The 15,380-nt window shown below is 49.9% G+C and overlaps 1 protein-coding gene and 1 pseudogene across 7 annotated transcripts in view; both read right to left on the bottom strand.

The window, feature by feature from the left end:
- Nucleotides 1-3,376: 3,376 nt before the first annotated feature.
- Nucleotides 3,377-8,111, bottom strand: LOC136288957 (M-phase inducer phosphatase 2-like; annotated as a pseudogene).
- A 1,930-nt stretch (nt 8,112-10,041) lies between these two features.
- The window catches only part of CAST (calpastatin), a 51,598-nt gene continuing 46,259 nt past the window's right edge, over nt 10,042-15,380 (bottom strand). For all 7 annotated transcript variants that reach the window (XM_066181894.1, XM_066181897.1, XM_066181895.1 and 4 more), the window contains 6 exons: nt 14,936-15,028; nt 14,314-14,367; nt 13,770-13,859; nt 12,856-12,935; nt 11,782-11,848; nt 10,042-11,277 (listed from right to left, as the gene is read on the bottom strand). In XM_066181894.1, the coding sequence (XP_066037991.1) occupies nt 11,782-11,848; nt 12,856-12,935; nt 13,770-13,859; nt 14,314-14,367; nt 14,936-15,028 (384 nt within the window). In that variant the 3' untranslated portion in view covers nt 10,042-11,277. The remainder of the gene's footprint in view (nt 11,278-11,781; nt 11,849-12,855; nt 12,936-13,769; nt 13,860-14,313; nt 14,368-14,935; nt 15,029-15,380) is intronic.

A 15,380-nucleotide genomic window follows, 5' to 3' on the forward strand; every position in this document is an offset into this window, starting at 1 on the left:
GCTGTGTGACACTTCAGGTCTGAGATGGAGGAGAAGTTACATGGAGGGAAGGTCTGGGTGGAGGAGACATGTGGATTATATGTGGTGTGCAAAGCTGGGGCCATGAATTTGATCTTGGAGAATGATGGGGCAGCAGAAAACAGAGGGAGATGCAACCAGCACCAGATCATTTCTCCGAGGATATGCTGGGTATGGCCAGTGCTGAGGAATTACTAAATTTCTGGACTACAGTACTTAAGAATTACAGAAGTTTGCTTCAGGTTCATCCAGTATTTTCCTTATGTAATTAAAGGCATTGCTACATGATAGCAAGTTTTTGGTTTTGAGCTTTGTACCAGAAATTTAAATTTGTCAAATTGTTTGTCATCTTTAGGAAAAAAAAATTAATATACCATGTATACCCTTCAGGCTGGAAACTTTTTAATCTCCAGGTGGATGAGCAGCTTGGCCAGTCTTCAGTATAAATTGGAAACGGGCAGGAACTAAATGTACAGTCCCACCCTGGCTCCAGAAGTGCTCAACATCCTTGATAACACTCCAATAACAGATTTTTGGACTGCTTTTAAGGTATCTTTTAGAGCCAAACCTATACTCCAGGAAAAAAAGGAACATCTTGATCCTGAGATAGAAATGTAGCGAAGTCTGGAGGTGGATGGGCAGCCTGGAAATTGATGCAGGCTTATTGAATGCTTTTTTATGTATGGCTTAGTCCTGACATGGGCCTACAGAAGTCTACCTGTTTGTTTAATTTGTACTTAGGGCTTTCAAGAGACATTTTCTACATTTGTTTTCCACTTTGGTTAAAATTTAACCTTAATTAAATTTCCCCTGGAATGTTTCTGTTTAATCAGACAGAATATTGAAAATTAAAACTTGACATACTGACTGCACCAATTGATTGGTTGGTTTTGTTGATTTCCTTTTCCTTTCAGCTTTTAGTTTGTGCTAAAGTATTTGATTCAGAAACTCAGAAATACTCTTAATAGTTTAAAAATAGGATTCTCCTTTTGAGTCTTTTTCGTGCGCTTGATGCCATGAACGATTTTTAAATTTCTTGCTTTAAAGCGCATTTGAGTCCCTAAAAGGTTTAACATTTGGTGTCTTTACTATTATTATCTTTTTAATGACCATTCAAGAGCAAATTACCAATTGAAGGACAATAATCTGATCTTAATTCCTGGGCTGTTTTTCTGAGACCATCCCACTGGAGCTGGGGGACCATCTTGAATCCCTCCCTTATTTCTCTCTTGTGAAACCCCGGGGGTGCCAGGCAGGAGATTGTTTGTAGCTCAGAGGGATGTTTTGATGCCCATCTCCTGGAGGAAAGGTTCCTTGAGGAAAAGGATCTGCTGGTGAGTAAGGAGCAGATCCAGTTGGAAGATGTAGATGTCAGAAAGTACCACTTCCTTCTGCTCATGGGGAATTTCCATGTACTTTTTATATACATATTTATTCATATATAAAACAGGAATTCTGAAAAAGCTGTGTGTCATGCTAGTGACATTTTATGCTATTCAAGTATTGTCAACTGCTGCCTTAAAACATTTTAAGAGCTGAAAGGGGATTTGACAAAGAATAAAATTGAGGGTGATTTTAGTAAAGGTCTTCATTTTTTTGCCATTTTCTCCAGTCCTTTGTTTTGCTCTTGTGAGTGGTGATTAACACTGCTGTTTTCTGCTTTATCTGCTCAGTTTTGTGGCATATTAAATGGCCTTCCTTGTATCCCACAGACACTTTATTACTCACCTCCCCCACTGTCACCGGTATGGACATGAAAGAATGAGGCAAGCAGCAAGAAGGTCAGCAGGAAAGTTCTACATTTAATTTTTTGACTCCATCTTATATACAATTCCTTCAGAAGGCACAAGATGGGCTACACAGGTTGCCACCTCTTTGACCTCGTTGGTGAAGACCACCATCAGTCTCCTTTCTCCTCCCAGAGGAGAAATACGTAAACAAAAAGATAAATTCTAAAAATATACATTGTTTTCTTGAAGCTGCGTGAGAAAAAAATGCAAACTCTGAAAAGCAGGCAAAGTTGGGGCAACACCCAACCTTTTCTTTAATTGATGACGCACCTCTTTGCCCATGTGTGTGCAGATGCTCCTTCTAACATCTTTAAAATAGGATTGTCCATGAGGCAGGAGCTGATCTAGGAGCCCTTTGGCAGCTTGGGATGGAGCAGGACGTGGGTGTGGGGACCAGGAGGTGCAAATGGGGAGCTAGGGGGATTTTTGAGATTTTTTTGGATTATCTCGTCAGGCACAAACCAAAGCAAAGGCAAGGTCCAACACCAATAACCAGGCCACTATCACCTGGCTGGGGCAAGGGGCACATGGAAAAGCCCCCCCTGGGGCATCTTGGAGTGACATCAGCTCATTGGGAATCCTGGAAAGTGGAGGGGAGGATGGGTGCCTCGAGGGTGACTGAAGCACTTGGCACTGGGTGGCCACTTGCCAGGGACAGAATTGGGGGACCTTTGGGAAGATGCAGCCACCCCTTCAAGATCCCCCAGCCGTGGGAATCCCACTGTGCCCTGTCCCCTGAAGAATGGTTGTCCCAGCCCTGAGGGTCCTGCAAAGGCCAGAAGAGCCCCTACAAGGAGAGTTAACATAGTTTTGGGAGTCCCAGGCAGAAGGATGAGGTGTTAATGGCCTAGGGGTCCTGATGAGTCCAGCCCCATTCACAAGGGGTGTCACCACCATGGGGATCTCATGGAGAGCAAGTGTAATCACTAAAGGAGGATCTCAGAATCTGGGGGTTAATGTTCCCGAGTGTCCTGATGAGCCCTGGCACCCAAAATGGGTCTGCCACAGTTCTGAGAGTCCTACTGAGCCCAGGCTCCCCTCGGGAATAGCTGTCCCAGCCCTGGGGATGCTGCAAAGTTCAGGAGACCCCCTAAGAAAAGAGAGCATCCTGGCTGTGGTGGTCCCACAGCCACCCCAAGTGTCCCAGGGGTCCTGCCAAGCCCAGCATGCCCAGGGAAGAGGGTCCCATGGGGGTCCAGGGCCATACTGCTGGCAGCTCACCATGCAGAACAGCAGCCAAGGCCAACACTTGCCCCTGCCCCGCCCACCTTACCCCTGGGTAAGCCGCCGGGAAGCCATCGCCCCAGCCCTGGTCCCTGCCAGCAGCTGCCCCTGTCCCCAAACCCCCAGAGCTCTCCAGCCCAGCCTGCCCGTCCCCCCAGCCCCGGATCAGGGGCTCCCCACGCTGTAGCGCCCTGGTGTGGGCAGTGAGAGCTCAGGAACCACTTCTGTTCTCCTGCAATAGGAGTTTATTAACAGAGACTGTAACAAACGATCCTAACAACAGACAAACACAAAAATATTCATACCAATGAACATAAAAATATTTATAACAACAGACAAACAAAAATTACTTATAACAATAAACACAAAAATATTTATGACAATAAACAAACAAAAGTATTGATAACAATAAACAAACGCAAAACCAGTCTTAACACTGAATAGCATCCTAACCCATTCTAACAAACCAAACCAAGCTGAGGTTCATCCCCGGCGAAGGGAACCCATCCTGCAATCTCCAGCATTCCCCCCGTGGGGCTGCGGGACCCCCGAGTGCACACACGTCCCACTCTGAGATGACGAGCGCCCGCCGACCTCGCCGGCTCTGCCCACGGAACTTGCGCAGCTCCTCCTTGAACGCCGGGTGCTCCATGGGCCGGTAGTCTCGGGGCTCGCAGTAGTTCTGCAATCCACGGCTCCGTCAGCCCCCGCAGCGCAGCCCCCGGCCCGCCCCCATTCCGGGCGAAATCCAGCGCCCCTGGCCCTGGAGATCCCCTGCCATCGCAGGGAAGATGCTCAGAACCAGAGCTGCCCCGCCCCACTGCCATGTGCCCCCCCCCTCCCCCCACTAGTTCCCGCCCTCCTGCCACTGAGGGGACACCGGGCAGGCACTCACCGGGAATTGGAAGAAGAACTCGCGGTACCCCCCCTTCAAGACGTAGAGCTCGGAGTAGTACAGCTGGGGATACTCATGGCAGGACCGATCCGTCTGCCGCAGGAACTTGCACCTGTGACAGAGAAAGCCCACGGGATCAGCGCCGTGCAGGGATCCAGGCTAGCAGACCCCAGTGTGCCTCCCCATGCCTTCACTCACATTTTGGGCCCCCGCTCAACAGAGAACTCGCAGTGGAAGATGATGATCACCCTTTTGCTGGTGTCCAGAGGCATGATGGGCTGCTCCAGCAGGAATTCCTTCACGCCCTGCTGCAGCGGCAGGTTGACAGCACCCTGGGAAGGGACTGTAGGCACCTTTTTTCCCCTCTGCCTCCAGTTTCTTTTCTGCAGAGACCCAAGGACGTTGCCCTCCACCCTCCCCTGCTATCATGCTTCTCTTTCCAGTTGGGAGTCAACCCTTTCGGGAGTGGCTTGACACTTTCCATGGGACTGCTCTATCGCTCTGGGAAGCTCAGTACCCTTCATGGGGGCCTGCTCAACCCCTCTGAGGGCTCAGAATACGCCTACAGGGGCTCCTTTACTCCTCTCTGGGAGCTCCTTGGAGGGGCTGTTTAATCTCTCGGAGGTGTTCAACAAATCTGGGGGATCCTGAATCCCCGTTGTCTCTGCACTTCCTGGGGAAATGCTCAACCCCTCTTGGTGGGCTCAGCACCCCTGAGGATGGGTGGGGTTCAGACACCACCTTCCTCCCGGCCCCAGGGGCACGTGGGGGTTCTGACTTTGATGTGGCCCCCCTCATACTTGTAGGGGTACCAGCAGTCCACGATGGTGCTGCTCTCGATGAAGCTGCTGAAGTGCCCTGTGAGCACCACCGCCAGCTGTGCATGGGGTGCATGCCCCTCGGGGGGACTGGGGAAGGGTCACTGTCCCCTTACCGTGCCAGGGGAGATGTACTTCAAGCCCGGGTCCTTCCCCTCCACTGTTGGCAGGAGGTGAGGCTGGAGAAGATGGGCCATGGGGTCATCCTTGTCTCAGGGACACCTCCCAGGGATGGCACCTGTCCCTCCAGGCCAGTAGCACACAGTGGCCAGTTCTGAACCCGCAGGAGGGGAAGGGGCAAACACACATGGCTGTGCCACAGGGATGGACCAGAGGAGCAGTGATGGGGCTCTTCATCAACTCCAGGGGCTGCAGGCTGGGAAGTCACAACCCCGTGTCCCCAGACAAGGGCCATTAGCTCGCTTTGAGCTCTTGCAGCAGTGAGGGGTTCTTATGATGGTCCCTATTTAGAATAATGGGGGCAGCACCCCCAGACCTGCCCTATCCTTATGTCCCTACCTTGGAGAAGTCCCCAGTGAGCTCCTGGTCATCACTGACCAGCAGGTTCTCGATTTCCTCAAGCTGGGCAGACCTGGAAGGCTCCAGACACACTCCCTGTGGAGGCACCAACCAGAGACACCCCCAGATGTCAGCAGGGGCTCTGGCAGAGCCAGGGCATGGCCCAGTCCTGCCAGTGACAGGCTGGGTCTCACCCCACACATTCCCCATCACCCACCAGCTCCACCGATGCCTCCTGGTCATGGCTGCCAGCCACCGTTCCCTGCTGCTTGGCCTTGACAGGAGTGTCTTTGTCTGAGGGCTGTCTCTGCTTCAGGACAGGCCTGGGGACACTGCTGGGACCCGAGGGTGGGCGGAAGAGCTGCTGGCACTGGCTGTGCTTCCCCGGACGCTGTGGGAAGAGTCCATGCTGCTGCCTGGGAGTCTGGCAAGTCCCCAGCACCAGGGCTGGTGCTGCTTACCAACCAGCCCCCACCCCAAGGACCTTCAGCCCCAGACACTCCTTTGGAGACCCCAGGAGAGGACTGTGGGGCTCCACCCACTGCCAAAGGCTGCCACGTACCAGCTTTGCCTCTTTCTTCATCACTGGCGTGGTCACCAGGTTCTCTATCCCCTGGGGCACAGTGGCATCATTCTGCCAGGGCAGCAGCTGGGGGGACTTGGGGGAGAGGCAGAGAAGATCGTGAAGGGGACAAGTCCTGCCAGCATCTTCCCATCCCCAGGCAGGGATGGATCCCATACCCAAGGTCCATCCACCTCCCAGTGCCTTCCAGGTTTGGAGTCAAGATGTCCCCATGATCCCCCAGCCTGTCCATCTCCCACATCCACAGGTCTCCAGGGCACCCGGGGAAGTTGGAGCAGCAGCTCCCATGTGTTCAGCCCCAGCATCCACCCATTCTTGGTGCCCTCCTGAGCACTCCAGCGTCTCTCACCAGCAGCTCCGGTGCACAGCAAGGGCTCTTGGCAAGGGGGTCTGTCTTGGCAGCCCCATGGCCGGCGAGCAGCCGGCTCTGCTGGCCCAGCCTCTGCAGCTTCTTGGGAACAAAGCCCTCCTGCAGTGGGGAGGACAGGGCGTTAGCACCTCTCTGCCCCCTCCCTGACCCCCCCAGGTCTCGCTGCCCCCTCACCTCATCCTCGGGCTACTTCTGGCGCCGCTGCACTCTGTCCCTGCGTACCTGGAGCTGGGAGATGTCCTTCAGAACCGGGCTGGCTTCCAGCTGCCACTGCTGTGGGACAGCCAGGGGATGAGGAGGTGCTGCACAGCCCTGCCCCCTCTCCTGGCTCCATCCTCCTCGTCCCAGCTCGCCCAGGAACTCGGCAGGATTCTTCACAGCCTGCAGCACTTACCGGCAAGGAGTGGATCCACTGGCAAAGGAGCTTCCTCCTGCAAGAGCCGAGAAAGGAAAGGATCAAATGACAGTAGGTGTCCTGGACCGTTGTGTCCCTCTCCTCTGCCATTGTCACCTCCGTCCCCTAGGTCCTCTGGGTAAAGTAAGACCTCTCCAGGGCTGCCACAGCTACCGAAAGGGACCTAGGGTAAAAGCACTTCCAGGCACTGAGTGAACACCAAAGGCCTGAGTGGGATCCCAGGAGGGGCACGGGGACACTCAGGCTTTTGCCTCTGGGACAGGGACGGCCTGGGCACGGGGACAGCCTAGCATTCATGTCCTGGCGCAGGGACAGAGCCCCTTCACTTACTCTTTGAGAGCTCTCCCAAATTCCGGGATCGTTTTCTGGAAGCTGTGGCGAGAGCAGACATGGGGTTTATGGGGGGTGGCATCCACGTCCCCGTCCAAGCAGCCCACGTTGTCACCCCCCAGACACAGACTGGGGATCACAGCTTGATGCGCAGCCCCCAGCCAGGCTGAGACCGGGCCCTGCTGCTCGGGAGAGGCACGGGAGGGAGTGGGGGTGTCCCCGGGAGGACGCGCGTATGAGGCCACTCTTCCTGTGCGGCTGTGCGGCTCTGCTGTATGTGGGAGTCCGGCTCCAATCCTTCGGGAACAAGGGACAGAGGTAGCCCCGGTGTGGGGATCGGGGTCCTGACCCCAGCCCAGGGCACCGGGCAGGATGGGGCCGGGCAAGGAGCCCCCCACCAGGCGGGTGGCACCGCCGTTGGTAGAACCGGTCCAGCATGGAATGTCACCCTGAGCAGGGTCCCCACCGGAGCAGTTCCTGGCTAAGCCCCAGGGACTCTAGGCTATGCTACGTATGCTATGCTATGCTATGGGCTCCTGCCCGTCACTCCCCAGAAGCTCCCTCGCCTCGACTCCCTCGCCAGCCTCTCGGCCAAACCCTCCCGAGACATGCCCGAACACCATCGGGACCACCCCAAGGCCGGGGGCGGTTGGGGACGACTGCGGCGCGGAGCAGCCCCATCCCTCACCTGCATTCGTGGGCTGGGAGGAGACGGAGTCCTGGAGACAGTCCGAGGCCACCTGCTCCGGGGACAGTGTTTGCCACAGCCGCGGGAAGGGCAGCCCTCCGTGCCCCCTCTTCGGGGTTTCCCGGTGCCTGCAGGCGGTAGGGACGGGGAAGTGTCAGTGCCCCGGGTGCCCCTCGCCCCTTCTTGCCCTGACGGGGCGGGGGCAGGAGCTGAAGGAGGGGATCCCAGAAGTGTCCTTCGGCACGCCCCCACCGCCGAGCCCCGCGCGCGGGACAGTCACGTCGGGAGAGTCCCGCATGGGGCAGACGGACGAAGCCGTCCCGCTCCCCATCCCCCGGCCACTCTCACATGTCCGGGCCCGCCAGGTCCAGCGCCAGCGGCGTGAGCGGGGCAGAGCCCGGGGAGGGCAGCGGGGAGATGACCGCCAGCCCGGGCAGCCCGCGGCCGCCGTACAGTGACATGGTCTGGGCAGGGACCGAGCGAGCGAGGATCGAGCTGCGGCAAGTGACCGGCGACAGGGGACAGCGGACAAGAGAGGACGGACCTTCTTTCTTACAAGAAGTAAGAGATGAAAAAGATGGCAGGTGGGATGTGGTTGATAAAAGGCGATAAGAGGGGATAAGAGGCGACCAGAACTAAGAGGTCACACCGCCCGCTCCAGCTTACAATAATGACAGAAATAACAGCAACGGCATCCGCAGCCAATGGGAGACCGCGACGGGCACGAGGTGGCGACCCAGCCAATGAGAGGTCGCGGTGGGCGCGAGGGAACGCCGCCGGCCAATGAAAGGTGCACAGTGCGCTTGGGGGCGGAGCCTCAGCCGAGGGGGGATTGAAAGGGGCGTGGTCACGCGGAAGGCGTGGCCAACGGGGAACGGGGCGTGGTCAGCGCTGTTCGCACGCCCGGCGTGGCCGGACCTCGTCACTGCCAGGGACACTCGGTCACCTCTGATGGCCCTCGCTGTCACCTGCAGGGTAATAAATTTATGACCTAACATTACCCTGAGAACCAGGCCATGGCACTGAGTGCCACATCCAGTCGCAAGAAAGCGAGGTTGAAATTTTGGGGGTTTATTGGTGGTTTCTTTTTTTTAAGCAGTTGTGAATGGCCTGCTCTGCTTACCTGCTGAAAACTCTGTATTTCTGTATTAAACCTAACCAGAATCAGTCAATTGCCACTTGTGCTTAAGGGCCCTTGATTTATTTGCTCTTGCAAACATGCCCTTGAGTCCCTGGTGTTTATTTCCTCTGTGGTTCCAGCCTCAGTTTCCTCATGGATATGCCAAAAGACTTGGAATTTTAACAGAGGAGGGAAACAAAATCATAATCTAGAACTAATACCGAGTGTTTGACTGTGCCTCCCTTTTCTCCCACCTGGAGATCAAACTTGCCCAAGGAGTCCTAACCCCCTTCGTGGGTGTTTGGAAGGCACCCTGTTCCACTGTTGAGAGCCAAGAGCTCTGATACAATCCTGCACAAAGCACCACTTCCTCCTGCTCACAGCAAATTCCATGTATTTTTATATATACATATATTTATATATAAAACAGGAATTCTGAGAAAGCTGTGTGTCACGCTAGTGATATGTTATGCTATTCATGCACCATCAACTGCTGCTTTTAAAACATTTTAAGGGCCAAAAAGGGAATTTGACAAGAACTCAAATTGCAGGTGATTCCAGATTAAGGTCTTTTTTTGTTCCCTTTTGTGCAGTAATTTCTTTTGTGAGCGGTAAATAGCATTTCTGCTTTCTGCATTTAACTTCTCAGCTCTGGGGAAAACTTAAGTGGCTTTCCTGGTATCCCAGAGCCTCCTAATTACTCCCTCCCCATGCTTTAATTTTGGTTGTGCCCATTCTCCCAGATGCACTGCAGCCCTCCAGCAGAAGCTATGTGACCTCACACGCAGGTATTTCAGGTCCTGTGGGTTTACTGTGCCTTTATCTGGGCTCTTCCAGCTGCCTCCTATCACAGTGGCAGTCCACAAGCTAGATTTGGTCTATGTCAACTATGATGTAGCTTTGAAGTCCAAAGGAAAAGAGGCAAAAAACACTGTAGCAGTGTCTCAATGTGCTTGTGAAGGCTTCAGTGGAGCGTCACCAACCTGTAAAGAGAAGAGAGACTGGGCACTGGAAGCGGCTGCCCAGGGAGGTGGTAGACTCAACTGTTGCAGGAGATGTTTAAGAAAAGGCTGGATGTGACATCAAGTGCCATGGTCGAGTTGACAAGGTGGTATTTGGTCATAGCTTGGACCCGATGATCTCAAAGGTCTTTCCCAACCTAGTTGATTCTGTAATTCTGTATTTTGTGGGTTTTTAAAAATTATTTCTAGGCTTTCTTCTGCCTAACAGCAGCAGTGATAAATAAATGAAAAGCCAGGAAGGGCACCATGCATCCTTAAAAACTTTATTGGAGTGACACGGCACAGACTGCAACTACAGTCACGAGTCTAAATATCCCCAACTTCAGTCCCTGTGCCGTCCTTGCTTGCAGACCCCAGGCTCTGATACCAGTGCCCTCCCTTTGCCAGCCCATGGCAGAGCTGTACATGTGTTGGGATGTGCAAAAGGACATTCTGCAGGGCAAGGAGGCAGAGGAAAACCCACAAAGGTGGTGGCAGCCCAGAGCTGTGGCAGCTGACCCGTGAAAGGCGCCTGGCTATGCTTGTCCTTGCAGGGAACAGGAGAAATGGGGCTTTGCTCTCTGCAGCACCACCTTCAGCCCCAGCCCTGCCTTCCCTGCCAGAGTGCCAGAAACAGGAGGAGTAGAAACAGTGCAAAATAAGATAAAAAGGAGCCTGCCCCTGGACCTGAGCTTTGATTGCTGCTGAGGCTTGTGCCCCTCCTTTCCTTCCCCACTCTTGTGTGTTGGCAGCTCTTACATTTGTTATTTGTCCAGTCCAGGAGACTCCTGAAATTATGAGATAACGGTACAGATACAACTGGAAATAATGGTAATAATTATAAAAAAAGAGAAGGTCCTGCCCTACTGTGTTTTAACTACGGCTAAAGGCAGCATCCCAAATACCTGCTTGATGTCCAGACATTCTGGAAGAAGCGGCTAATCCCCATTTTCTCACTCTTTACCACTCTTTCTCACTCTTTTCACCCCACAGCTGGCCTGCAGTTTCCCACCAGGAATTGGCCTGAGCAGAAGGCTGCATAGCCCAGCTGAGGGTAACTGAAGCTCACTATATTCCAGAATACTTAATGCATTCACTGCAACGTTAAAAAATGCTAGCACATATGAACTCTTCAGAGATTTACAGGCACTATGTGGAGATTATGTGCAAAAGTCTGCAGATTTTTTTTTCTTTCTCTTTTTTGCCATAGCTCTTCATTGATGCAATATATTTCCTGCAAATAGAAAGCGTTCTTTCCCCCTGAATGCTGAAGGAAATTACAAAAAAGTCAGACTATATGAGTCTTAATAAACTGAATTGCGGGGGGAAAGAAACCAACCACCTGAGTCTACTACTGGGAAAGAAGAAAAGATGAGAAAAAGTCCAGCAATTATCATTGTACAAAAACCACCCAGAATAACTATGTGCTTTTGGCATCAGCTTTTGTTCTTCAAGAATAATCATCCACTAACAGAAAGAAGACATTTTACATGACGCAGCAGGATCCTGGCAGGGAGAAAACAGAACAAAAAAATAAAGTCAGAGTGCTCACATTCTGTTATTTAGAAATAAAACAACATATATCTGAGAAGAATTATGGGAACTAAGCTTCCAGATGGGTCCAGAGCAGGGGTAATGACACACGGTCAATATCCTGAAGATCAAAACCCCCAGCTGATGGGGAGGGGGGGTGGTGGGGGGTCCTCATATACCCTGTGAAAATGTCTTAGACAAGCAGCACTTCAACCCTTGGAATGCTTGGAATTCCACCAGCTTAAAGGAGTTGAGGTACATGAAGTAGTTCTGTACAAACTGAATGGATAAAGTGTGTGAAAAAGCTTTCCTGCCTGGGAACCCTGAAGTGCAAAGTCATCCCAAGCATTTTGATTTAGCAGCAGTTTTAACCATGTCTTGGTTTGGTTCAAGGACTGCTAGCAAAACTCAACTTTAATTCACAAGCACAAAACTGTCTTTGTGGTAACCCAGGGAACACGAAAGAAGAAATCTTACCTAGTAAGGTTGATGTTTAGCTTGTTTTCTGCTTCTCAGATGTGCTGCTGGAGGACTGTCCCTTCGCCTAAAGAGAGGATGGGACAATGAGGAACCGAACCAAGCTAAAACCTGCTATCAGGCTGTGACAAGACACTCTCAGAATCACAGTTCAGACATAAATACAATCTGAACTTGAAATACAGATAGTGTGGCAAGAGTATTTGCTGTGTACAAATATTTTCACCTTTTTGCCATCAATTGCATTCTTTCAGACAGAGTGGGCTGTGCCTCACCTCGTCATTCCCTGTTCCTCCCTGTTCCTTTTACCTCCACTAATGATCAGGTCACAGCTCCTCCTGAAGAGGAGATAAAGACACCCCTCAGTTTTACACTGAGAACTGCAAGCCAGTTCTGTGGTCACACAAAAGGTACCTGTGGTGATTTAATAATAACAACCAGAAACCCCATCACTAACATGTGAAATGTAAAATTTCCAGAGCAGATATAATCATCTAAATCAGGCATATACTGCATGTATCCTCTGTCAGAACAACACAATGGAATAAGCTTCACCCTGACCTGAATCAATTTTCTGTACTTCTGGATAAAAAAAGCCAAGCAACTCTTTTCATCTTCCCCTTCTACCCCCTTTTTCTTTTTCCCTTTTTTTTTTTGAATACAGAAGCAGAGGTGGTTGTGGTGTGGTTGTAGGAGTACTTTTGGGATGCTGTTACTCAAAACTGTCAAGAAATGAGAGAAGTGGTGGGGATCCTGCCCGAGGCAGCTATAGGCATGCAAAGTGGGACCCTTAGATCAACAAATCTGGGAAGGAGAACCCTTTGGAGCATGCACTGAGCCCCCCCTCAGAAAACCACACTCTGTCTGAAAGATACATATTTTTTTGCTCCTGTTTATTGCTGATTTCCCTTGAAATAGAGAGAGGCCTTTCTCCTATGTGCATGTTTACAAAAATGGATCACGGTCAACCTATTGATGTAAAACTCCCCACAAAGTAATAACCCTGTAATATAAATCCAAAATCCAGCTGCCCCTCTTGTATGACTGTGCATATTGTAATAAATGTGTTCCTACCGTTTTAGGGTCTCTGGGCTTTCCTTTATCCTTTGAGCTTGGTTTTGTGGTTGTAGCTTGTTTTCCACTTTTGCCCTACACTCCAAAGAAAAAAAAGTAATTACAGTTACAAGGAGAATAGAGCACTGGTAGCACCTGCTTTGACATCTGCCAAAACACAATCTTTTGAATGAGGTTGGCAGCAACACAGGCCATGCTGACAGGAGACTGCATCAGAAAAACTGGTAGAGATGGGCAGATTTTGTATTTACTACTGAGCAATAATGCTGCAGCAGGAGATTTAGCCCTGGATTTCACAAGCAGATGAAGCAGCACTTGAAACACCAGTGGTCCTGTCTTCAGCTGCCTGAGGATTCTGTGCTGAGGGAGGCCCCTGGGGGAAACACTGCAGCGGTGAGAAGAGTTGTTTGGAAACAGCTCTTTCCTCTGAGGAATACAGCTGATTTGAACATCAGTTTCAAAGCTGCTGCTCCTTTTCTCAGTTGCAGGACCTCTCCAGTCTATTCCTTCTGCTTCTTCTTGTCAACAGTCTTTGCTGCTCCCTGCTTTTCTCTCTACAAAACCCTCTTGAACTGTGTCTCGGCTCCAGCTAACAACCACTGCTACTCAATGCCTCCTATCATTGAACAAAGGTTTCTCTGCCTGTCTGCAGTTTTTGAGCACTCTTAAAAACTATTACCACATTTCTCTGCTCAACTTACTTCTCCAAGCCTGTCTAAAAGGCTCTAATCATCACAAACCTTCCTTTCTCCAAATACTTAGTACACAGCAAAATACACCCAACTTCCACTCCAGAAGTGAGACAATCCCTGCATCTGGACAGGCTTCCTGTAAACCTAAAATGAGCTGCTGCGAAGAAAACTGAGGAGTGAAAAACTGTTTATATTGCAAGTTAGTAGCAGAAAATGTCCTACCTTTGAGTGCTGCGGTATAGCAGGAGCCTTTGCACAAGTATCAAAGTCATCTGATAAGGCATCAATAGCTACACTGTCATCTGTAGGTTTCTGCAATAATTTTAATTTTGAAGTCACAAAAGGTGCAACCCAGCTTACCACAGTCAAATCAGTGGTTCAGGAATTTATGTCTGCTTTAATTAATTATCCCTTTTCTTAAAGAAAAGCATACCGGAACTCGATATGTATGTTAGAGACATCTATTTGAGGTATCCAAGAGGCATGATTTCCTGAACATTCATAATGCAGCTGTACAATGCATAAAGTACAATGCATAAAAACTGCATTTATTGTGAAGAGCTACTCCTCACAAAAGTTTTACTGTCCCCTACTGTTCCTATTGCCTCCTGCATTTAGGAGTATTTGCAATGAATCGCCCCTTAAGCGTAAAGGGACACAACTTTGAAACAAAATCAGAGCCCACAGCATGAAAAAAAACCCAGAATAAATAACATGAATATATTAAAAAAAAAAAACCCTCAATAAACCCCATCATAAAGGTTACCTTCTTTCCTTTGTGTTTCACATCATCCTTTGCTGTTGGTTTTGCTGGTTTACTCTTGGGAAGAAAAAAACAGATTCTCATTTTGAACTGGACAGATTAGTTTTAAAATACAAGTATTTACATATGGCACTACTGGATGTTCACAGATTGCCATTGAACCTGCAACGTTCTGAATGGATTTCCTTAGTAGTTCAAAGTGATTTATTTATTCAGACCGCACAGTCGGAAAAGGAAAAAAAACCCAACCAACCAACCAACCAACCAACCAACCAACCAACCAACCAACCAACCAAAAAACAAAACAAAAAAAACCCCAAAAAACCAAACCCCCCCCCCCCCAAAACCAAAAAACCCCACCAAACCACAACCCCCCCCCCCCAAAAAAAAAAGAGAAAACAACCCCACAAGAACAAAACTTCTTTTTTTCCCCTTTTATTTTTTGACTTATAAGCATGCAAGGACAGAGCTACTCTTACTGAAGGATATTTCAGTGTTTTACCCTAATATATAAATACAGTATAGACACTCACTTATTCAACTTGTAATTCCAAAGAGGACAGTCTAGCTCAGACAGACTTAGATTTCCACTGCTGCAAATAAAATCTAGGAAGTTTTTCCTTACCTGCTCACCTGACTCCAGAAGTTTTCGATAGTCAGGTGGGATTGTTTCCTCTCTCTCTCCAAGCTTGTCTCTGTGTTCAGATTTAGCCTTTTCCTGAAAGTATTTAATTTTTAAACAACTTTAATATCTATGTTAGAAATATTAGCAATGAACAAGTCAGAGGGCTTGTTCATTGCTTAGGACAGATATCCTTTTTCACTTTAAAAATTTAAAACTACTGAGAAAACCCCTTATATTATTTATTTTACGATGAAATATGTTTCACACCTGAAAGTTTTAGAAACTACGTTTATTTTTCAACTTATGCTGCTCTGATTTTTGGCAGCATATCAGGAACATGGCACACAGAACACCACAAGGAGGTTTTCATGCAGACTGCTGTAGAACATTTTTGTCTTTCTTAATGCAGACATTTTAGGGATCTCTTTTTTCTTTTTCTCCAGCT

Source organism: Chamaea fasciata, unplaced genomic scaffold (assembly GCF_029207755.1).
Source record: "Chamaea fasciata isolate MVZ Bird 193981 ecotype frontalis unplaced genomic scaffold, bChaFas1.0.hap1 SCAF_4, whole genome shotgun sequence".
In the NCBI taxonomy this organism is placed as follows: domain Eukaryota; kingdom Metazoa; phylum Chordata; class Aves; order Passeriformes; family Sylviidae; genus Chamaea; species Chamaea fasciata.